Source organism: Aulostomus chinensis, chromosome 5 (genome assembly GCF_037954235.1).
Source record: "Aulostomus chinensis isolate RoL2024-O1b breed Wild chromosome 5, RoL_Achi_v1.0, whole genome shotgun sequence".
In the NCBI taxonomy this organism is placed as follows: domain Eukaryota; kingdom Metazoa; phylum Chordata; class Actinopteri; order Syngnathiformes; family Aulostomidae; genus Aulostomus; species Aulostomus chinensis.
In genome coordinates this window covers 14,751,907-14,774,735 of record NC_141324.1, presented here as the reverse complement: position 1 = coordinate 14,774,735, position 22,829 = coordinate 14,751,907, and the positions used below count along the sequence as shown (strand labels likewise).

At 41.3% G+C, this 22,829-nt stretch overlaps 1 protein-coding gene and 1 long non-coding RNA gene across 5 annotated transcripts in view; one reads left to right on the top strand and one right to left on the bottom strand.

The window, feature by feature from the left end:
- LOC147261388 (calsyntenin-2-like) overlaps positions 1 to 22,829 on the top strand; it is a 175,653-nt gene that overhangs the window by 131,080 nt on the left and 21,744 nt on the right. The window contains exons 6-9 of one of the 2 annotated variants that reach the window (XM_086203374.1): positions 6,381 to 6,530; positions 8,003 to 8,188; positions 9,037 to 9,288; positions 10,928 to 11,049. In XM_086203374.1, coding sequence (XP_086059500.1) covers positions 6,381 to 6,530; positions 8,003 to 8,188; positions 9,037 to 9,288; positions 10,928 to 11,049 — 710 coding nt within the window. Of the gene's footprint in view, positions 1 to 6,380; positions 6,531 to 8,002; positions 8,189 to 9,030; positions 9,289 to 10,927; positions 11,050 to 22,829 lie in introns of both variants that reach the window. The other variant, XM_086203373.1, reaches the window with a different exon arrangement.
- LOC147261389 (uncharacterized) lies at positions 1,287 to 4,090 on the bottom strand. 3 transcript variants are annotated; one of them, XR_015116101.1, is made up of 8 exons: positions 3,954 to 4,090; positions 3,727 to 3,867; positions 3,483 to 3,609; positions 2,931 to 3,048; positions 2,331 to 2,361; positions 2,028 to 2,095; positions 1,583 to 1,665; positions 1,287 to 1,486 (listed from the first exon to the last, which is right to left on the bottom strand). It is a non-coding gene; the product is annotated as an uncharacterized LOC147261389 (long non-coding RNA). The 3 variants fall into 3 exon arrangements; XR_015116100.1 differs by having other exon boundaries at positions 1,583 to 2,095; XR_015116099.1 differs by having other exon boundaries at positions 1,287 to 2,095.

The following is a 22,829-nucleotide window of genomic DNA, read 5'->3' as shown; positions in this document are numbered from 1 at the left end:
GTAGGAAGTTTTTAATCTGTTTCCAGAATGTTCTTCCTGAAGGATGGATGAAATTCACTTAAAGTTCTAAAAATGCTTTTTGAGGTATCTGCTTCTAGAACATTCATCAATACCTCCATGCATGTAAAACATTTTTTTCTTAGTGGATAATTCACTTACAGGATCATTATTTCTTATGATTTAACATGATTCATGTTTTTGTTAAATACATGTTACATTAAAACATGTTTCTTTGAACTTCTGGCTAATATTTGCCAGTGTAGATGGAATATTACCAAGCCTGCCCATCTAACCCTCAGGCTGCGACCCTGCAGAAATCTGTGACAACATCAACCGAAAGCACTTAGAAATTAGAAGAAGCTGACAGAGGGAAAACCACACCAGAAGAGCACAGGAGTTTCTAACACCCTAACGGTGGTCCAAGTCAGTATCAGAAGGCGGATTTAAATCGCTAAATAAGGAATGCATTTAACGATTTTTATTTAGACGTTAAATTGTCCTGAGTCTTTGATTTCAACCCCTCAAATTTTTTCCTTTCTGCTCTAATATCTTCCTGCACTGATAATTTCAATAATATATCAGATCAGAACAACAGCTGCAGAAGTTCTAAATGCAAGCAAGCAGCCCATTTGATTGCTTGTTGAACTCTACGTTTGGGTTTATTCACCCATATTTTAGTACGAAGCTTCTTTGTTACCATTTCTTGGGACCAGCCAGCCCAAAGAAAGGGCAGCATGAGAGAAGCGCTGGGAGCAAGAGGAGCACAGTAGGAGAGCTGTCACTCTTCCCTCCTGCAGTAAACAGCCCCCCCTTTTTTTCTTCTCCTTTTTACCCCAGCTCATAATACCTGTTCTTTTCAGGCACAGGGCCACCTCTGTTTTCTCCATTGTCATCTCTGTTGGAAAGTTTAATATCCCTGCCAACAGCAGTCAATGACAAACATTAGTTTTACACTTTGTGAGATATTAAATGCAAGAATTCTTGCAAGGTTCCAGCAGTCACCGTCTCCCTCTCACTCATAGTTGTTAAAACTTTCAGCAGGTCATCAACATGTAATCCAAAGCCTGCCTGAGGACCCCCTGCTTTCAGAAACTCACGAACTGAAGAAATCTTTTCTTCAGGTCCTGTGCACTTCCCCAAAAAAAGTTTCCTCCAGGAAAAGAGTGACTTGATTGGAGAGGACATACTTTTCAGGGGGCAGAAATCCTTCCTGCAAAAAGACATTTTCAAAGTGGTTCCCAGACGCTGCGGTAGACGTATCTGATTATTCCACACCAAGTGCCTTTTTCTACTGGGCTGTTTAGTTTGAATGTTAAGTTCAAGTTAAGTTCTAATTTCAAGGAAATTGTTTGAAGAGGTTACGGGGACGAAGTCATCAGGTTGACGGATCAGTGTGTCACTGACAGAGTCATCATCCTCTGTTGTGCACTTAACAGGTTCTCAGGGTCAGAAGTATCTGCCACTATCACTTCTGGAACAGCGCAGCCTGTATTCACAGATAAAGAAGATTACAAATGGGCTTGGGACATGACGGGGTTAAAGACCCTGTGACGTTTTCTTCAAAAAAATAATGAACACTTACTTAACAGGTGTTGCGAGGTTCTTGTGTTCTGTTCATTGTAAACGCCAGTGTTGACCTTTCAGCAGCTGGTGTTAAATCAGACTCTGAGACATAACCATTACAGCCAGGGTCATCGTCACACTCTCCACTCAGCGCTGGGTTGATTTAGTCGCTGAATTAGTTGTATATCTTTTTGAAGGAAGCTTCCTTGTAAAGAGGTTGTTTTTTTTCTTGAGGTCTAACACGTGAATTTTCAAAGTCAGATTTGTAAACCTGACCAGATTCTCCTTCTGGACAGAACAGGGCACTTTCTTCTTTTACTATCTCATCAAACCCGCTTGCATGTTAATTACGTATGACCTTCCTGGCAGCCCTGCCCAGCTTTTTCCTCCAACCTGTTGTGTTACTTTATTGCGAGTGTAAATCCATCTTATTTCAATATATCATTTGAACTGTTGAGCTCTACCTCTTGTCCTGGTGGATGTCTTTGGAACCTCCTCCCTCCTGTCCCTCTTCTTGGGTTGATCTTTCACCCTGGAGTTGCATAGAAGCCGCGGTTTTACTAAATGTGTGATGCTTTTAAAATATGAACAGAGTAATCCTGTCTCCAGATGATGGAAGATAGCTTTACAATTAAGCATCCTCCATTAGCAGAATGACCTTTCTGTTAATGTGTGAATAGAGAAGAACGATGGCGTCTCACTTTAGCTACAAGAGAGTAAAGTAGCTTAAACTAAAAGGGAAAACGATATGACTAAAGGCCACTTACTGTACATTAGCTCTCCTCTCTGAGGTTTAACCTGAAAGAACAATAACACAGAAAACCATCATAAATGTTCAGTTAATAATAAAACATGTTCAAACCCAGCAGCAGCTATATTTTTTCTGTTGTTTTCACTGCTGCATTGAATAAGATAGAAACAATTCAGAGGAACTAAGCTACAGTGAATAAGTCAACAGCTGCCAGGTTCTATTCTATTGTGAATTATTTTACCACGATGAACTGTATATATAGATAGATACAGTTGATAGATAGATAGATAGATAGGTGGATGTGTGTGTGTGTGTGTGTGTGTGTGTGTGTGTGTGTGTATATATACAGTATATATATATATATATGTGTGTACTTGAGTTCTGTTGTTTTCATTGATCAACAATTGGCACAATACATGGACTTTGTTTATACAGCGCTTGTTCTGCTTCAAAGCACTTTATAGTGTCATCCTCCTCATCCACTCAATATGTGGGCTGCCTCAGCTTCCTGTATTGCTCCTCTGGGGCCTTGATGCCAAGTGTCCCTGCCCCCATCTCGATGGGGCTGTGCCATTGTCTTCAATTGGTTCTCTTGGACACTTAACCTCTCGTGTACCTGCTTTCATCTCACAGGCAGCATTCTTGGCTTCTCCCATCTTGATGTCTGCCCCCATTTCTAGGGCAGCTCCTCCAGTTATGTCCTGGATCCAGGGGACCTCCACCCTGCATCTCCCCTGTTATTGAGAAGAATAGTCAACAGATTATGCTATTGTAATGTATCCCAATTAAAAGTTTTGGTGCAGTGCCCATTGTTTAAGGGGTGGGGCCGGGGGTTGTGTTTGGAGATGCAGTACAAAGGTTTTATAGACTGATTCTAGTCATACAAACGTCATGGTTAAAAAAAAAGTTACAACCTTGTAAACAAAACTTACTGGTGCATGTGGTCCTAAATATAGGGGTTTAAAATCAGGACCAACACTGATCCATCAAACTGGTCTTGACGATATTAAGTTAGAAAATATTTAGTGAGGCTAAAAACAGTGGAGTCAGTAACATTTTACAAATCATTTTGGCACGTTTAGGCTTAAGTACGATTGGAAAACTTAGCATCTACCCAAAGAGCTAGAACTAGAGACAAAGCATCTCTGTGGGCTCTATCTATCCAAACCTGGTGCTTTGCCATTTTCCTCTATTTGCTTGGGCTCCTAAAGAAAAACCGATCTGGTCCAACGGTTCCTTGGGCTGAGGGAGACAGATGGAGAGACCAGCCAAACATTTATGCTCTGCTGATCAGCCTGTGCAGGATGGATGAAGGGAAAAAACTGCAGCCATCAAACAAAATATTGCATGCATGAAGTTTAATACAAGAATGACAGCTGACTGTCAGTCCAGAAAGACAGTTAATCACATACCAGCTGTGGAATCACTGATCGTATCTGACCCTCCAGTCAGATTCTCTCAATTGGTTGCATTTCCCTGCTTTAGCAGTGCAATCTGCTTCCTGTTTACATGCCCAGTGGGTTAGTATGAATGAAACAGAGCTAAATGTTCATCTGGAAAGAGAGTGTTTGTTAAATGCCTCACATTTATCATTCCATTCAATTGAGAGTCAGAAATTCTGACACAAACGTACGCAAACCTCAGTCAGATAAAGGCTCCGAAGGGTATCATGGTGGACCAACACATTCCACTTAACAAACCATCTGTCCCACCACTAGTAGGAGATGGAGGTGCTGGGTAGCTGGCTATCAACGGGTGCATTTGGATCATTTTTCAATGAAAAAGATGATGGCGTCCTTTTCACCCCAGTTTGTCTTATGTTAGGACTCCTTGCTCTACTGAATATGCCTCTGTCATCACCTCTTTATGACCTCACCCAAATGAACATCATGACAACATAAAAAACACTCGAGAGAGCCAAGATTGAGATGAATACATCAATCAAGTTGATACTAGAAATCAACATGGAGGAAATATCCAGCAATCAAAGCTGATCTCACAGCAGAAAGGTCACATTCTGCTCTTTAGAGGTGGCAAGAAAAAAAATTACTGCTCACATACTGATGTTTATAACTGCATTACTGTATGCCACATTGCATATTTGAGAAGGTTCATTGCACAACTGATTGTACCATTGAATGTTGATAATAACCTATTGATTCTGCTAAGGAATAAACGGAAACAGCAGAACAACATTGGCTGATTCGTCCGTCTTTAATTATTGTCTCGTTGAAACATACACACACATACACACACACACACACACATACACAAACACACACATTTAATTTCTGAGTGTATCCTGAGCATATCTACCTGTATGAAAATTTTAGCTTTTTGCTGGCTTCTTCCCAAGGCCCCACATCCACACTGTCTTCATCTGAGTTTCAATGTAAATCCAACTGAATGAGACTGGAGGGGTTGTGTGTGTATGTGTGTATAATTAATTTTATCCATCAAACACAAGCAAACACTGTGGTCTTTACTCTCTCTCTCTCTCTCTCTCTCGCTCTCTATACATATATATATATACATATATATATATATATATACATATATATATATACATATATATATACATATATATATATATATATACATATATATATATATATATATATATATATATATATATATATATATATATATATATATATATATATACACACACACACATACACACCTTCTTGAACAATGGGAAGTTTAGTAAAAGGTAAACAGGCTGTATGCCGCAGTGCATATCTCTGCTGCCAGCTGTGCATATTAAAACAGACTGTAAATTTAAAAAAAGAATAAAGAATATATTACTTTAAAAGCATAGCTTTATAAAATTGGTTTCAATCAGCTCTGAAGGCCTCTGAGTTCAGATGAAGATATTTTGAGCCTTATTGGAGCAACACATCTTTGTTTTGATTTGGTGCCTTGACATCCTTAAAGCATAAAACACCCACGTCAGATAAACTGCTCTCTTGCAAGAGTTGTTTACGTCTGTGAACTTGAAAAAAAACAAGAATTTTTATTCTGTGGGCTCATTGTACTGTAGAAGTTCATTGGTTCAGTGTACCCAATATAGTGAATCTTTAGACTTTGTGCACACTAGAGGATAATAAGACTGATTTTGAGTTTGATTCCCATTCATTCTGACCAGTGAGGGGTGTTCCCAATTTGAGATTCCACTTGGAGCAATTATCGGGGTTGAATGTCACCAGCTGGAGTGGAGGCTCCCTGATTTCGAATTGTAATGATCAAACATGAGTTTTTCAGTTTGAAATCTGTCTGAAATGCTGTATTGTGAAATTTATAATGATGGAACAGGGAGTAGAAGCCAACGAGGCTGAGGCGAATGAGAAGTGTCACTAACTGAACGGTGTGTTAGCTTGTAGAAGTAGGTAGCACTCGCCATGTTAAGACAACAAAACGACATTTACAACCCATTTTTGTACCTTTACTGCAAAGTGTTTAAGCCTTGCTAATTCATTGCCTCGGCCCGTCAACCTGAAGTCGCATTTGATATCAGGAGTTTCACTGACATCAAGTTAAGCGGTAATAATAAGCAGAGTGTTGTTGTGCATGCACTTCATTTAATGCTGATCCAGCGTTTTTGAAATGCAGTAAAATAGTAATGCAGAAATAATATGAGTCTTTTACTCTAAAACACTAAATTCACAGCCTGTGGGTTGTTTTATGTAGCCGCAGTAATGTAGTTGTGTTGCCTACTTGCTGTAACCGAAGCAAGTTTGTGGATATCCAAATGATTGGACCTCTCCTCCTTTTTGCACGGTTACCCTGGTGACAGGAAATATAGTCCCTCATCGCAGTTCTACATGACTACTTACACAAAGACTTTAATATTTGAATGTAATACACAGTTACTGGACCTTGATTTTTCAATGAAGGAGTTTGACGAGTTATTTTCAAGGGGCTCTTTCTTCGATGTATATTCAGTTTCAATAATTGCACAGTGGAAAATGTTTCTTGTGTTACGATGACCAAAGAAGCCAGTCTTTTTTCTTTTTTTGCTATCGGTGAATGATCATATTTCCATTCTCTTTTGTGTGTTCTGTAGGTAATATAAGAAACACAGAGCGACTGAGCTATGACAAGCAGCGGAGCTACAAGATTATGGTGACGGCCTTTGACTGCGGACAGAAGAGAGCAAAGGAGGATGTGGCTGTGCATATTGATGTCAAGCCTGTCTGCAAACCTGGATGGCAAGGTCAGAAATAAGGCACCGCAATATTTTAAAATCCACTTGATTTATTATGTGATAAAGCACTGATGTAGACTGTTTAAATGTGCTTAAATATTATTCATTGAAAGTGAACCCAGGAAAGAAATTCAGTGCGATTTTTCCGCAGATCTTTTGTCTCAAGGGAATCCGGTCTCAGTTTAGAATGAACGTCTCTCGAGGAAATCACAAGACCTGACAAAATCCTCCAGAGGAAAACTTGACTGTAATGTGTTGGGTTTTTTTTCCCTTTCAACATGGTAGCACCTCTGCTTTCGAGCCGAACTGTCTCCCCGGTTGCTTCACCTGTCAGCGCTGTCAGCATCTCAGGAGTCAAAGTCACACAGGAATGAAAGAGAGAAACTGAGAGATAAGAGCTGGAGAGGGAGAAAGAGAAAGAAAAGCCTGAATGAACAGGGAGGAAAAAGAGAATCTTTAACTTGCAATTTAATGACCTGATCAACACTCAACAAAAAATATAAATACTTCTTAGACTTCTTATAACTGGAGGTTTCCTTCTCACTAATTTTACTCAAAAGTTGAGTGCCTCACCTTTTCCCAGGAAAATCCTTCTATCTGCAGGTGTGATGTATCCGCAAGGTGAATAACACACAGGATTATTGGCAGGTGAGACTGGGACAGGTCACAATAAAAGGACACGATCCAATGTGCAGTTTTACCTCACATCATGTCGCCTTCGATGTCACAAGCGTTGAGGGAGCGTGCAGCTGGCGAGCTCACTGCAGGAATGTCCACCAGGGCCGTTGCCTGTCCATTAAAATGTTCATTTCGTGACCATAAGCCGTCTCCACTGTTGTTTCGAAGAACTTGGCAGTAGTATTTTAATCCGAGGTCTTACATGACCCCCGTTTAAGGACTTTAAGAATAAGTGGCTTCTTTAATCTAAAACTGACTGATCCAGGTACAGACTGAAATCTAGATGGTAATGTTTCACAATACTTTTTGGTTCTGATAACTACAGGTTCCACACAGCATAACAGTAATGAGAAACTGTGAAAGAGACGTACTACGGGAGTGATGCAGACATCAGGTCCTCCGCACATAAAACCTCTCACGTCACCTTGCTTAGCTGATGCTTTGTGAATGTTGGTGCCTTGATAACGCAAAGCTTTCAGGTGCCCGCCCACACAAACACACACATGCATCTATCTGTACTCAATAGGTGTTACAGGATCAATATCACACCACTGTCAGGAAAGTCTAACACAACACACTGTTCCTGGACTTGTAAGGAACGGAGAACATGAAGGACCTTCACAGCGTCAACAGCAGTTGTTGAAATGAATGCAAAGCATTGAGTACAAGCGAGGACAAAAAGAAGCACAATGACAGGAGAACTATTTTATGAGAGAAGTAATTTTCTTCAGGAAAAAAAACTGTACGATAAAATTATCAGATTATCTTCATACATAAATTTGAATGTATTTTGATCCTTTAAGGTTGGAACAAGCGGGTGGACTATGAGCCAGGAACAGGGAGCAAGCAGCTATTTCCAAAGATGCACTTGGAAACATGTGGTGGACCCTTGTCTGGGGTGAAGGTGATGGTAGAGCTGCAGACCAGTCACATCGGGAAGGGCTGCGACCGGGAAACCTACTCTGAAAAATCTCTGCAAAAACTCTGTGGTAAGTAGAGAGAAGAGAAATGAGCAGTCGACGTAAGAGATGGAGTGAAATGCTGAGGAGTGGAGGGTCATAATGATGAGAGACAAGGAAATTTTAATTTCACGAAGAAATTACATTTCAACGTGTCTGTCTCTTCATTATATTAATATGCCAATTTCCAGCGTGCCATTTTAATCCTGGAGACTATTTTGAATTTCATTTAATATTCTAAATTAAATTTCAATCCAGACAGTGACATGTGTTCAGTATTGCCTCTCATTTATACCCCTGAATACCCTGAGTTATATGTGTAGCATGGCAAAAGTGATACTCACAGAGAGGATTCCTGTTGGAAAGCAAGAACTACTTCCTTCCTGAGGAATCCTACAAGTGTTGTGCATATAATCTCTGTTGTTTTTGTGTCACCTTTGATAGTTCACAAGTATGAATTAAGACAACAGAAAAAGGGATTTGATTTCATTTGCCCTCAGTCTAAATGACCCTGATTCTGTAATGTGAGAAATCTCAGGGTGATACTTCACCCCCCCCCCTCAAAAAAGTGCTTCGCATTTCAAGTAGTCACAAAAATGTGTTCTTTTCTCTCCTGCATTGATTCTTTGTGACTTCAGAAGGCAGAAAGAGTCGGCCACATATTTTTAGCTTGAAGCTAATGGCACCTGATGGCTAAAAACAGCATAACACCTATTTACAAGATAGCAAAGCACATCGTCTGGCAGACAAGTTTGAGCAAGATGTTGTTTGAACTAATTGGTGCTGTTCTATTTGGTAACAGAGCACCTCTCCAGGTGTATTCTTTGGGCAGCCATCTTGAATGTAATCTAACTTCTGATTGGTACCTTGAGGTGCAGCATCAGGCAGCACAGACCTTCTTCCTGCCCCTACCCCCTCTACAAACTGGACAGCGTCTCTTCTGACTGACAGCGGGCGCGACAGTGACCTCATCTACCGTTTCGATGGGCATCAAGCTGCCAATATCCCTGATCATGTGGTGCCCCAGAACCTGACAGATCAGTTCACCGTAGCAACGTGGATGAAACACGGGCCCAGTCCAGGACTCCGAGCTGAGAAGGAAACCTTATTGTGTAACTCTGACAAGACTGGTGAGGAAACACACACACACACACACACACACACACACACACACACACACACACACACACACACACACACACACACATCCTTGTACTATATCTTTGTGAGGACTTTCATTGACGTAATACATTCCCTAGGTCCTCACCATAAACCTAATCGTCTCAACTGACTGCCTGACCCAAAACTTGACCCTGAACCTAACCTGAACCTGATTCTAACCTCGACCCTAAAACCAAGCCTTGACCTTCAAACAGCCCTTTGAAGATCTGAGGACCAGCTAAAATGTCCTCACTTTCCAAAAATGTCATCACTCTGTTGGCTAAATATGTACTCTAGTCCTTAATATGTAGCAACTACAAGAACACACACACACACACACACACACACACACACACACACACACACACACACAGATGTTTGTCTTCTGGTAAATATTTAGAACCCACAATTTGATAAACACAACTGTCATTAATATTTATTAAAACATAATATGAATAATAATACATGAATTATAAAATATTTTGATTTCCTTCTGGCTCTTCCATGCAAACATCCTGCTAAAAACCTACTGCTCAATAAAACAAGGGCACTAAACAAAGACTAAAGGACACAAATGACAAATGCTCCTTAAATATTTAAACGTTTTTCCAAAATTGCATTAAATGGAGTGTAGTTTTACAAATGTGTTTTCTGAACTTATCAAGCATAACCTGGGTCATGTTAGTGCATCAGCAACTTCTAAAACCTTTTTCCCATTTGGAACTTTTTGATTAAAGCATGTGAATAAGGGCCTTTGAGGCAATTCTTTGCAAAGAAATCACTTCCTATTGTCTAAATTTAAACATTTAAAGGAGAAGTGTGTAGGATTTAGAGGCAGCAGCTAAGGAACAAAGTGATGAGGAAAGAAAGCTTTGTCACTACAGAGACTGATGGAGACACAAATCTAGACTGCATCTGATCCATGGTCCAGTCAGAAAACTAACATTAAAAACCCCCACAAAGCATTGGCCTCAATCATACAACAGCAGGATTTTCGCCTCTTCATCTCTATTAAATCCGAGTAACATCTAAGAAGTAGAAATACTGTAGTTACTGGTGTTACTGGAGGCAGATGTGAAAGGCAGCAGGATGTGTGCACCTGGATGATGTTATGGATGAAGTAATTTCCATGAAGTTATGGACAAAGTAATTTTCATGAAGTTATGGACAAAGTAATTTCCATGAAGTTATGGACAAAGTAATTTCCATGAAGTTATGGACAAAGTAATTTCCCTGCAGGGATCCAAATCATTTTTCATGATCTGAATAAGAGGTGCTGGTTGACATTTTTGTGTTGTTGGAAGTCTGACAGCCGATATATCAGCCAACTCTTGGGGAAAGTCTCAGGTTAAATATATATGGCTTTGTCCATGTTTGAACTGCAATTATACAACTAGGAATTGACAAGTATTTCGTGACAATAGGATCTTTCACACAACTGTTTTGTTTGACATTTTTGGGTTGGTAGTGAATAGCAGCCCTGTACTCCCTGAAAACAATCAGACTGACTATCAGTGATCGGGTTCACCAGCAATACTGCCCTGGGGGGGCAGAGAATGTGTGTGTGTGCATGTGACACCAACTGTGTGACTTTTCTTCCTTTTGCAGAAATGAACCGCCATCATTACTCTCTGTATGTTCACAACTGCCGCCTGGTGTTCCTGCTCAGAAGAGATTTCACTCAGCTCGACACTTTCAGGCCTGCTGAATTCCACTGGAAACTGGAGCAGGTGAGGAGTTTCTGTGTGTGTGTACGTGTGTATGTGTGTGTGTATGTGTGTGTGTGCGTGCCTGTGCGTGTGTGTGCGTGTGTGTATGTGTGTGTGCGTGCTTGTGCGTGTGTGTGTATGTGTGTGTGTGTGTGTGTGTGTGTGTGTGTGTGTGTGTGTGTGTGTGTGTGAGCACGAAGAGTATAATGTGTCTACTACCCTCTTATCTCCTGCCATAAGCCCAAGCAAGTGATGGAGGGCCTCCGGTAATTAGAATAGAGAGCATCTCCCTCCACTACATAAATAATGATAGCCTTTTACCTTCACAACCTACACACACACACACACACACACACACACACACACACACAAACTGAGCCAGCATGAGAAGTCTGTTTAGTCACTGGTAATAGCTTACCCAGCATTGCATCTGTTTTCCGACATACTGTATTTCTAGAGTTCTTGAACAGACTGTCATGGAAGATTACTGTGTCACTTGAAAGAAAAGTCACACAATATACACCTTTATTCCTGCAGATGTGTGGTACACTGTTAACTTCTAAAATGTATAAGACATAATGTAACTCAGGCATTTACAAAAAATAGCAATAGATTTTGAATGTTTAATAGTTCAGAAAGAGGCTACTTTCATGTGCAGGGCCAGAGTCGGGACAAAAGAGCTTTCAAGATTGAAGGTCTTGTTCAAGAACCTAGTGTTCCGAATGGATGCTTGAATGACAATGATGCAGCTGAAGGCTGTGCAGCACAGTCACAGAGTAGAAAACATCCTACTGTAAAACTGAAAATAAAATCCTTGGCATCCAAATGATTTGACGATAAACCTGAACTCTCCTCTACATCCTCTCTTCCTCCTACTGACTCTAGATCACTAATAATAATGGATAGTAGATATAAATCCAATCGAATTATTTACCCTTGGGATGCAGCACCTCATATTGAAATGACTAGAAAATGCTTCATAATTATAGCAAACTCTCAAGTGTTTTGCTCACTAAGCAGATTAGATGTTATTTCATCTTGTGTGTGTGAGTATGTGCGATGTTCAGAGCACTGCAAGATTGTGTGGAATTAAAATCAGGCTTATGTTGCTGGTCCCGAGAGGTACTCAGTCATTCTTTGTGTGCATGTAAACATCAGAGCGTGTTTTCTTTGTGCTATCTTCTGGTACCTATGTGTGCCTTCCAGCCAGAGAATTGGGTTTTTTTTTTGTAGGTCACAGGTACAGCAAAATGGATTTTCTTGTGTGTACCTTCCAACCAAGCGGTTGTTTGCTGTAGATCAAAGGTAGATAGCCTGGAGAGGTGAATGTGACAAAGAGAGGGGCAGTCAAGTATCAGACGGCTGATTTTTCTGATCAAATAACCTCAAGATGCGCTTCTATTTCAGTCCCTCATCTATTTTGACTCTGAATAGCTTTCTTTTATCCCTCTGCCGATTGAGGTGCAAAATCTTTTTAGCAGATTCCAAAAGAGTTAATTTGTCTGTAAAAAATACTTGTTTCTCTCATGGATACATTTTCTTGATAACCCTTGCTCTTAGGGGAAATTTGGGGATTACAATTTCCATCATTTAAAAGTCTTTCAAAAATAATTTGACAGCGAATGAATTACCTTTCAAGCTAATAAATTTCAATTGATTTTACTGTTCAGTTGTTTTTAGGTCTGTTCCCAACTCAGAGTCTAAGTCAGGTGAGTCAACAGTTCACATTTATGATGATCAGCGAGCCGGGACAGCTCACGTGTCAGTGATCATAACCCGCGGCCACAACAGCTTCTTGTTAGGTCGGCAAATTGTAGGCTTCAACTGGATACAAACACCACAGTTTAAAGATTTAAACATGTACATTCTCACCCAAAAGATGCTTAAATGTACATTAAAAATATAAATCGATCAAATTTTAATTATAAACCTATATGGTACCTATGTGTGCCTTCCAGCCAGAGAATTGTTTTTTTTTTCCTATATCCTATACAGTATGTCTCTGTGTGATCTTGTGACGGACCATGGATGAAGCATGTGTGTGTGCAACCTTCGAGAGGCTTTGCAATCTGCACACTGTGCAAGTTCCTCTGTCAGTGGACCCTCGATCAGACTGTAGAAAAACTTCCTTAAAAAAAACAGTAGCAGGTTAACAACAGCAGCAGTGCTCATTTCCTCTTTTCCTCGAGAGAATACCTGCAGACTCCTGTTCTTGAGGTTGGATGAACACATATAATTCTGTGTCAAAATTCAAATGAGGAAATGGCAGCAGGTCATTGTTGGTTTCCTGACTGTTTCATTTCAGGGGGAACCCCTTCAATTTTTGAGGAATTATAATTAATGTCAGACTAAATTCTTCAAAAAGGCGCAGTGAAATCAGTTGAAATGTGACATGAACATTATCTAGGTCCTTCTTTCAAGCCCTCAGTGTGTGCACACACAGACACACACAGACACACACAGACACACACACACACACACACACACACCCATATATGGTCCAGGTAGTTTGTATCCTATATGTCTCTGTGTGATCTTGTGACGGACCATGGATGAAGCATGTGTGTGCAATCAAAGAGAATATCTGATGAGTTTCTTACCTGCAGAGATTCATGAAACATAAATGGACGCGTGGTGTGCAACACTGGAGGTTAATGTGAGCGATTACATCATTCGGCCGTGAAAGGAGTAAAAATAGCACAGCAAACAAACACTGATGTCGTCTCATCATCATATCTTCTAACTGTGCTGTACATATGTCCTCCTACAGGACGGTGTCGATGTCCTGCATGCAAACACTTTGATGAAGGTGGATAGAAGCTTTGCGTGATTTTGGGTTTTTTAAGGACTGAGAAAAGGTTTGCAAATTGTCTTGGAGCTGGATAGCATGGATGCTACCGCTCCAACAGAAATGGGTGTCTCTACCTTTTCTTACCACTGAATGCAAAAAAAGAGAGAAGTGAGCACAGTCAGACAGCAGATGAAATGAAATGGACCCAACAACCAAATGCATTTCTAAATGTGCCTTTTTTTCTTTTTTTTTTAACCTTAGCCTTCTTAATTCATGTCTGCTAATGAACCAGTGTTGCAGTGTGGTAAAGGTTTTCTAATGGTAAATATAGTATAAAATCCATTCACATACTACTTAAATCCATCTTTCATCAACAAGAAGGACCAAAAGGTCAACACCTCTTGGTATGAGTAGGTTTTGAGTCGTGACTCTGTCAGTAATAATGTTTTTCCTCTCGTTGTAAAGCAACGATGTAACACTGGTTAGGCCTGTGTTCCAAGGAAAAATGTTGTGCATGACATTTGCTGTGAAATAACAGCGATGTCACTTTAGCAGATGCATTCCTGGAACTATTTTGAGTGCTTCAGTCTCCCGTCCCGTCTTGCTCTCTCAGCTTCCAAAGCCTGCTGGTCCTCGTCTTTGTATTCTGATTCAAATTCAAATAGATCAGACTCAGGGTCAGATTTGTCTTCTTGTTCTTCTTCTTTTTGGTTAGAGTTGCTATATGGCATTTGAGGTGCTGCATCAAATCACTGTGCCTGGTCAGGAAAGTAGTAACAGGTATGTACATGAGTCTCTCTCTCTTGGCAGCAAATATTAAGCTTGACACCGGTGCTGTGAATGCAATTACAGACCTTTTTGGATTAAGAATGTATTTGCTTGCTTTTGAGATGCTAGAGCTCATTGCAGCTAAGCTAGCTAGCAGTCAGCTGTCGGGTTTTACTTCAGTTTAGTTAACAAAGTATCAAGATACAATCATAAAAGATAGATCAGTGATCACTCTGTATTGTTCCCTGATGGTCAGTCAAAATGTCCTCTCCACAACAAGATGGAGCCAGCCATATAAAAGATGCATGTTCACATCGTGCAACACCAGTACAACAACCCATATACAAATAAGAATGCCAGTAAAAGAGTAATGGAGTACACACAAGGTGAAGTAAGGCGAGGAGCTGCTGCACGGCGCTGGCTAATGAGGACAAGGTCGAAAGGGAGCAGGGACTGCTGAGAGAGGAGTGTAGTCAGGAAGAAGAGGTGACTACTGCCTGTCACAGCTGCTTTTTACTGTCCTTGTTCCTCCAGCACTTAGAAAGGACACTCGATGGCTTCCGCCGCAACTCCATTTAGCTTTATTGATTTTGCAATTCTCACCCCGGGAGGAAAAGAGGAGAGAGGAATGAAAGAAAGCTGGCAAAGGGAGTGAGCGAGAGATCATCACCTTGTCGATCAATATACAGTGACACGCGCGCTCACACACGCACGCACGCACACACACACACACACACACAAATGCACATCAACAATATAACCTGTTTCCTTCACTCTTTTTGAGACAGGTTAATAGACCAAGGTTGGGTCATGCTAAGCTATTCACATTACTCACTCTGGCTAACCTCCTCTTTTCAGTCCAGCTGTTCAAAAGATACTCAAATTAGACAGAGATGGCAGGATAATGAGTCAATCATGCAAACAAAGTCACAAAAAAGAACCTTATCTTCTTAAGTTCTAGTCTGAACAGTGTGTAGATGTGAGGACTCTTACTAATGTGGTCTTACTTCCCCACATCGGGATCCTTGCAGACAGAGACAGAATCCATGATAACAAAAGGGTGAGAGGTGAGACTAATGTTTTGAACCATGAAACAAGATTTATTTGAGTTGGTTCAAAGTAATATTTGAGGAGTGTGTTGACAAATCAAAGACTAACCTTCCAGTTTCATTGGCTTAATCCGCTTCAGACATCCTGATAGCTATTATTAACACCAGCAAAGATGTTGTTTGTGTGTGTGTAGTTGGTGGGGTTGTTTTTTTAAGTACGGACATTTTCAACCTCACACCACTGGACTGTAATGGTGTTTATAAGTGCTGGCGTTCCAAAGAGTCACAGGATGTGGGGTCCATTAATGCCCCCTGAGTGGTGAGGTGCACATCAGATAAACGATGACCTTTGCATTGGTCAGAGAAAACAACTCTCACCCTCCTCGTCTGCCAACATGGATCTCTGTACTCAGGAGGATGGATCCAAGCCGGTTCCTTTGACACATGCACGTGCTGCAGGTTGCGTTCTCATGCTGGCTCCGCCTGAGGTTTTCCCCCGTATCAACGTCACCTACACCAGCTAAGTTCAGTGCAGGGAGGTCCACAGACCCCCATGTCCTCTCTTATATTGTTCCTAGCGAAGGCCCTCTCCTCAGCCTGAGGTTGCCCATGCCAGGTAAGCTCCTTTGTGGGAGGGCCATCATCCCTCCTGTCCTCTCTTTTTCTGTCTCTTGCAGACACCTCCCATTCTGCTCCAGGTCGGGCATGACAGCTGTGTCCACTGGAGGGTGGGCCATAGCCCTCATTCACTCAGACTGTCTCTCTCTTCCTTCACCAAAAGTCCACCTCTCCCCTTGAGGGCCCCAATGGCAGCTGAGCCCATTTGGGGGAGGGACACGTCCCCTTGTGTCTTCTTGAGTTTCACCTCCATCCATAGCTCTTGCCTCATCATTGGCTCACCAGTTGGGCCTATTGCGGTCTCCTCACTGGGTTTTTGGTGCTTTTGTTGCATCTCTTGGAGGGAAGTGTGCTTGTTTTGCTACTGCTCCTCCAGTTTGTGCACACACTCCCTATGTTCCCCCTTCTCCCATTCTGTTGCAAAAAAGCAACAAACAAATGAAAGACAGGTCAAAAAATGTGCTTTTCAAATTTTACAAACATCTCGCTTTGACAGTGACAGACGAACCCTCATCTCTTGGTCAGGGCGCCCATATTTTTCCCTTGAAGAGCCCTAACTCAGACTGCAGGAAGGGTCACAGGCCAAAAGGGAGCATTGGCATTGGAAATCCCTCAATATTGATTCATTTGCTTGAACTAGTGTACATGTATAACAGAAATCACATATCTTTCTTGAGCTGCTCCTCACAGATACACTGGGCCTCCTGCGTCTCTCTTCTTTGCACTGTTTCTTGCTCTATGTCAAGCGCATCTTGAACTCCTCTTTTAAAGACAGCAAAGTATGTTTGAAAAGGCTTCTACAGTCAGGTCAGTAGAGAAGGGCTGGAGGGACTTCCTCATTTTAACTTAACGAGCCATTTTTTCAGCCACAGATAAATACCCTTGCTGTGGTTCCTCCTTCTCTGCATCCTGGTGCTCCTGCAGCTCCATGTCCCTGATCTGCTCGGGCTGCTTTAGCTCCTCAGTCTGCAGGGAAGAAGAGTTGTTTTTTGATCATGTATCTTACAGAACACACGTAGGTGTTAATGACTGATCTGTTACCTCCTTCACCTTTATTGCCAAACGCTCCTGGAGTTTTTTTTTTCTTCTACCTTCGCCTCTCCGCCTTAATCAGCTTCACCTGCTCCACTTCCTTCTCTTCCTCTCCGTGCTCCACCTGCTGCTCGAATGTGATGGAGCCTGGATTCAACCTCTACAAATTACACAGTTTCAGTGTTAAAAAACTGCATAAGAGAGCTCAAACGGCTGGATCAACCAGCTTTATTGGCTTCATTTACCTCATTATGAACTTTGTTGAAGGCTTTGAGTTTTGCTCTAGCTTTTGCCTGACGTTCAAGTGCCCTGAACTTCTTCCTGGGAGGCATTTGCTTTTGAAGTTGACTTGAAGATTTCAGACAAAAAGTGGAAAATATTTGAACTTTTAATGCATAAATATCAGATTTGTTGCCAGTCATTGACATATCACAGACTGCGAAAAACAATGGTTTAGCAGTTTAGCAGTCTGTCCACTCGGTGTAAGTGAGTGGACAGAAGATTATTACATTTTTGTGGAAATTGCCAATCAAGTTCTCAAAATGGCCTTCTTTGTGTGTCTCCAGTTTGCCTTCAGGATGACTCAGGAAAAGTTACTCTTGATTAATATGAATTTGCTCTTTTAATAACTTCACTATTGTGTTCCTTACATGACATTCGTTTATTGTCCATTATTTTCAGAGCCACCTTATTAAAAAACGTGTAGTTCAAGTTCTTTTTATTAAGTTTACTTTTGTAAAGTTCAAGTATATTTTTGACAAGTATACTAACATCAATAAAATCATAGAATATTTGTAATAACTGCAGTTCTTAAGTTGAAGTTATTTGTGTTGATTATCATTTGGATGTGCTAAAAACGGCTAATATGAGATATGCATGGCATAACATGGTTTATCACCTCAAGCCACTCATATGGTTCAAGGAAGAAGCCATTGAATTTTGGCGCCACCTGATGGCATTAGTTCAGGATGTAGATCTAGTGGGTCAAGCAGATCCATCTCAGATCTGGTCAGAAACACCTCAAGAACTTGGTGAGGGTTTATTGTGAAGGCTGATGGTTTTCATTTATCGGTGTCAGCAGGGCGAGGAGGCTAATTTTGATATTTCGCAACAAAACAAGAAACCGACGTAGCTGGTCTCCAGATGGTCAGATTTTTCCAAACTTCACACATTTGACGGGAGTCCTGACCTGAAGGCTACTACAAGATGAACTCAGCCAAAGTGCCACCTGGTGGTTACAGGAAGTAAATCGGATGTAACAAACATCATAATAACACTGTGTTGACTTCACCTGAAGTACAGCAACATAACATATAGTACACATGTGTTCTCTAGCGCCACTCAGTGGATGCAGGAAGTGATATTTGCTCCACGGTGAAGCATTAGTCTGCTTTATCGTACAAAATTCAAGTACTATCAGGTTTCACCTCCCTCTCACTCTACAGAACAGCCACACACTCTGACCTGTGCATCGATGTGAGGGTTCTGTTATCGCTGCTTGTTTTACATTGTTTTGGTTCGTGTTGACATAGATACGCACTCTCTAGTTTATGTCTGAAGCCATGCTGACTGAATGCTGAGAGGAACAAAATGAATCCCGTGTCTTGCATCTGCAACAACTGCTACAACAATCTTTAGCCTTATCTACCTGCTATTACCATGCTATGTGCCACGGCGTGCTCTCTGTACTGTGTTGATAAGACGCTTCACATTGTGTCTGGTGAGAGAGGAGTTAGGTGCTGTTGTGTGTGTGGGAGAGTCAGTATTGCTTTTCTTGCTGTTTGCAGGAGATTACCAGAGAGTTTTCTGTTCAATCTGAAACACAAGAGACACAAAATGTTCAATTCAATATTTGTAATTTACATTTCAATGTAGGTGAAAAAAAATGTTAAAATTGGGGTTTCTTTGGGGTGTGTAAAATAGGTAAACATTTTAAAACACATTTTGAGGTAGTCTGAATCTCTTGATTTGCAAGGATCCGTATGTAGCATGTTTTGTAGTGGTGGAAGAAGCGTGAGCTGCTATTATGAAATACATTTTTGCTTTTAGAACAAACAGACAACACAGCATTGCCTCTAGCTTATACATTTTAGTGTGTGTGTGTGTGTGTGTGTGAGAGAGTCTGTGTGTGTGTTTTATTTCTAGCTTCTATTCATTTGACCTCATTTGAGGACTCAGCTGTACTTTGTCTCCTTAAGGCACTTCCTTTGTTACTCTTTAGAGCTGCTGCCTTGGCACTGTTGTGTGTACTGAGACCAGGGGGGTGAATTGTGTGTGTGTGTGTGTGTGTGTGTTTGTGTGTGTGTGTGTGTGTGTGTGTGTGTGTGTGTGTGTGTGTGAGGGGCCCTTAATGCCACTATCTGGTACTTATAGACCACTCAGCGGACACGTTCATAAGCACTACATAAGCTTTCAGCATGCTAATGTATTCACGGCATGCGTCTCCCGATTTTCTCTCCATCCCTCTGTCTTGTAGCTTCTTCGTTATTCTTTAATTTGGGCAAAAAAGACCCTCCCAAATCTACTCAAAGGTGCACTTTAATGAATGTATTGTTCTTATATGACTACATTTATTGACAAGAGGCTAAAAGGAAATTACAGCAGATGCTGCAGAAATCCTGCAGTGAGACATGATTTCGAGGCAGAGGTTTGATTAGCAGTGACAGTTGTGTTTTATATTGATCTTTTCCTTTTCTGGGCTTTTTCAGCTCTGGCATCAACATGTATCCAGTCTTGCTGATAGCCTCCTTTCATCAAAGTACTTTGATGAAAGCTTATTGTTATGCCATGTTTTTCTTTTAACTAGTACGACAATTGCAGGCCTCCACACCAAGAGAGAGTACCAGCAATAACACTGTTAGCGTCCACGCTGATGAACAATAACCTTCTGTAGCAGCGGCACAGAGATGCCAGGTTCAAACAGACACACAGACCACCAGAAAACTGCCAATCCATCCATTTTCTATACCACTTATCCATTAAGGGTCGTGGGGGGGGTGGGGGCTGGAGCCGATCCCAGCTGACATTGGGCAAGAGGCAGAGTTCACCCTGCATGGATGGCCAGTTCAACGCAGGGCCATCAGGAGCAATTAGTGGCTCAGTATTTTGCTCAAGGACACTTCAACATGGTCACCGGGGGAAGTGAGGATGAAACCAGCAACCCTTTGGTTGCTAGACGGCCACTCTAGCTCTGAGCTACCCATCCGTCAGCAAACTAACTCATGTAAATGTATTGCAAAACTTTTCACAATAGTGCCTCTGTCTATAGCAAATGTATTAGTGGGGTCTTCTTTATATTCAATAGTAAATCTTTCTGCAGTGCCATTGCTTAAATTTTGGTGGGTTGGACTTTGATTGATTTTGATTTGCTGTCAGTCTTTCCATTGTTCAGCAAGTTTTTCTTAGAGTGATCCCGATAATGTCATGTGACCCTTTTCAGTTGGCTGGCAGATTTAGGTTTGTTCTTAACAGACTTTATCTCTCAAATAAGCTGCTTTTATAATTTATGATTGAAACTAAAGGGAATGGTGAGAGAATCCAGAAATGCAACTATGAAGAAGCTTTGTGGATCCTTGTCTGAATGAGGAAAGTGATTTCACCTTTTTTTGTGAATATCGTTTGGTTGTCATTATTTAACCTTTACAAAAGCTCAGTTAATGTCTCTCTCTTTGTTGTGTTGTTTATTAAATTTCTGTGGTCAGGTGACTGTCGCCTATTGGTTGTACAATATATAGGAGGTTGGTTACAGTATATAGGTGAGGCCACGCCATTAATGCTTCTTTGACACCTGCTGAGGGCCTTCAGTGTTCCAAACGTGTTGGTTACTATAATAAGATTTTTATGAATGAATCATTTTCCTTTCTGTTGCCTTCTTAGAGCACCCATACACAATACAGTACAGCTGTTATCTACAGTTGATCACATCAAGGAAATGGTCACCACCATGTTCCTGTCCATTTTTATGTGTTGAGCATCTTACTCCTCCGCTATTCTGTGTGAAAGCTGTAGGCTGTCTGTCCACACATTATAGTACATTCACAAATCAGCCATAACATTATGACCACTGGCAGGTTGATTATGTCATTACAGTAGCAACTGTTTGTGAGTGTGTCTGTGTGGGGGAAAGTGAACATTTTGTCCTTAATGTTGATGTGTTGGAAGTAGAAAATGTGGTTGAGTGTAAGGGTCTGATCTAATCTGACAACAGCCAAAGGGTTACCTAACCCTAACTTGGGACCAAGTTCACCCCCTCATGGAAACAATATTCCCTCATGGCAGTGGCCTCTTTCAGCAGGATGAGTCACACTGCAGAAATAGTTGTGGAATGGTTTGAACACAAGGAGTTCAAGGTGTTGACTTGGCCTGCAATTCTCCAGATCTCAATCCAATCCAGCTCTGTGGGACGTGATGGACAAACAAGTCCTATCAATGGAGGCTCCACCTCACTCCTTATGGGACTAAAAGAGCTTGCTGTAAACCTCTTGATGCCACGGACCACAGCCCACCTTCAGAGGTCCATTGGAGTCCATGCCTTGATGGGTCAAAGGTGTTTTGATCGCAAGAGAGGACCAACTCAGTATGAGGCAGCTGGTCATAATGTTGTGGCTGATTGGTGTATGTCCCAGTCTCTCTCACATAATTTCCTGCCAACACCTCTAGGGAATTTCTTCCAATTTTGACTCAAATGTTCACTGTATGTAATGACCTGCAAAACTTTGGGGGTCAAGGGTCAGGTCAATGTGACAGGCACATTTTCTTTCTTTTTCCATCCATGTCATTTGCTGCCAGCTATAAAAAGGCTGACATCAATAATGAAGTGTCTTAGCAGTGGCAGAGGGGATGAGGGAAAAGAGGAGAGAGGTTCAAGTTGGGAGGGAGTGATGAGGCGGAGCCAGAAAAACCAGAGCAGAGGAAGAAAAGGGGGTCAGTAGTGTCTCTGGAATGCTAAATTAATCTAAATTAAGAATCAATGAAGACATCGCTATCAGAAGAATATTTTTCTGCCTTCGACATTGTCAATCATTATCTCCCCATCATCTAGAAAGCTGAAAGTCTTAGCCAATGGCTCACAGGTCAAAGTGGGCGTGTATTATCATCACAAAGAAAAAAGATTATATATAATAAGAGTGGATAAACCTCTTAAGCCAGCCAGAAAAATACATAATTACTTATTTCATATGTTTGGCACAGAAAGCCCTCTATTCTCCTCATTAGAAGTGGATCCTGATGTTGAGCAGGCTGCATCTAATTGTTCTACCCTCTGGTGATAACCTAAATTCAGCCTCCAGACTGTACAGTAATTTCTAGATCCAACTGGCTTTTCAGATCTTCTCTCTTTCGTGCTCCATGTAAAAGATGTAATAGCCCCTTGCAAATATGACTTGGCAGATTTCCACCTGATAGACAGGCTTATCTCTGGTGTTTTATTCTCAGCAATAAAACTCTGCTATTACACGCTTAACAAAGAGAATCTGGCTGAGCAAGGAAGGGTTCAGCCTCCAGAGTCTTAGCTGAGTCTTTGTAAGGGCGAGCGATTGTTGCAC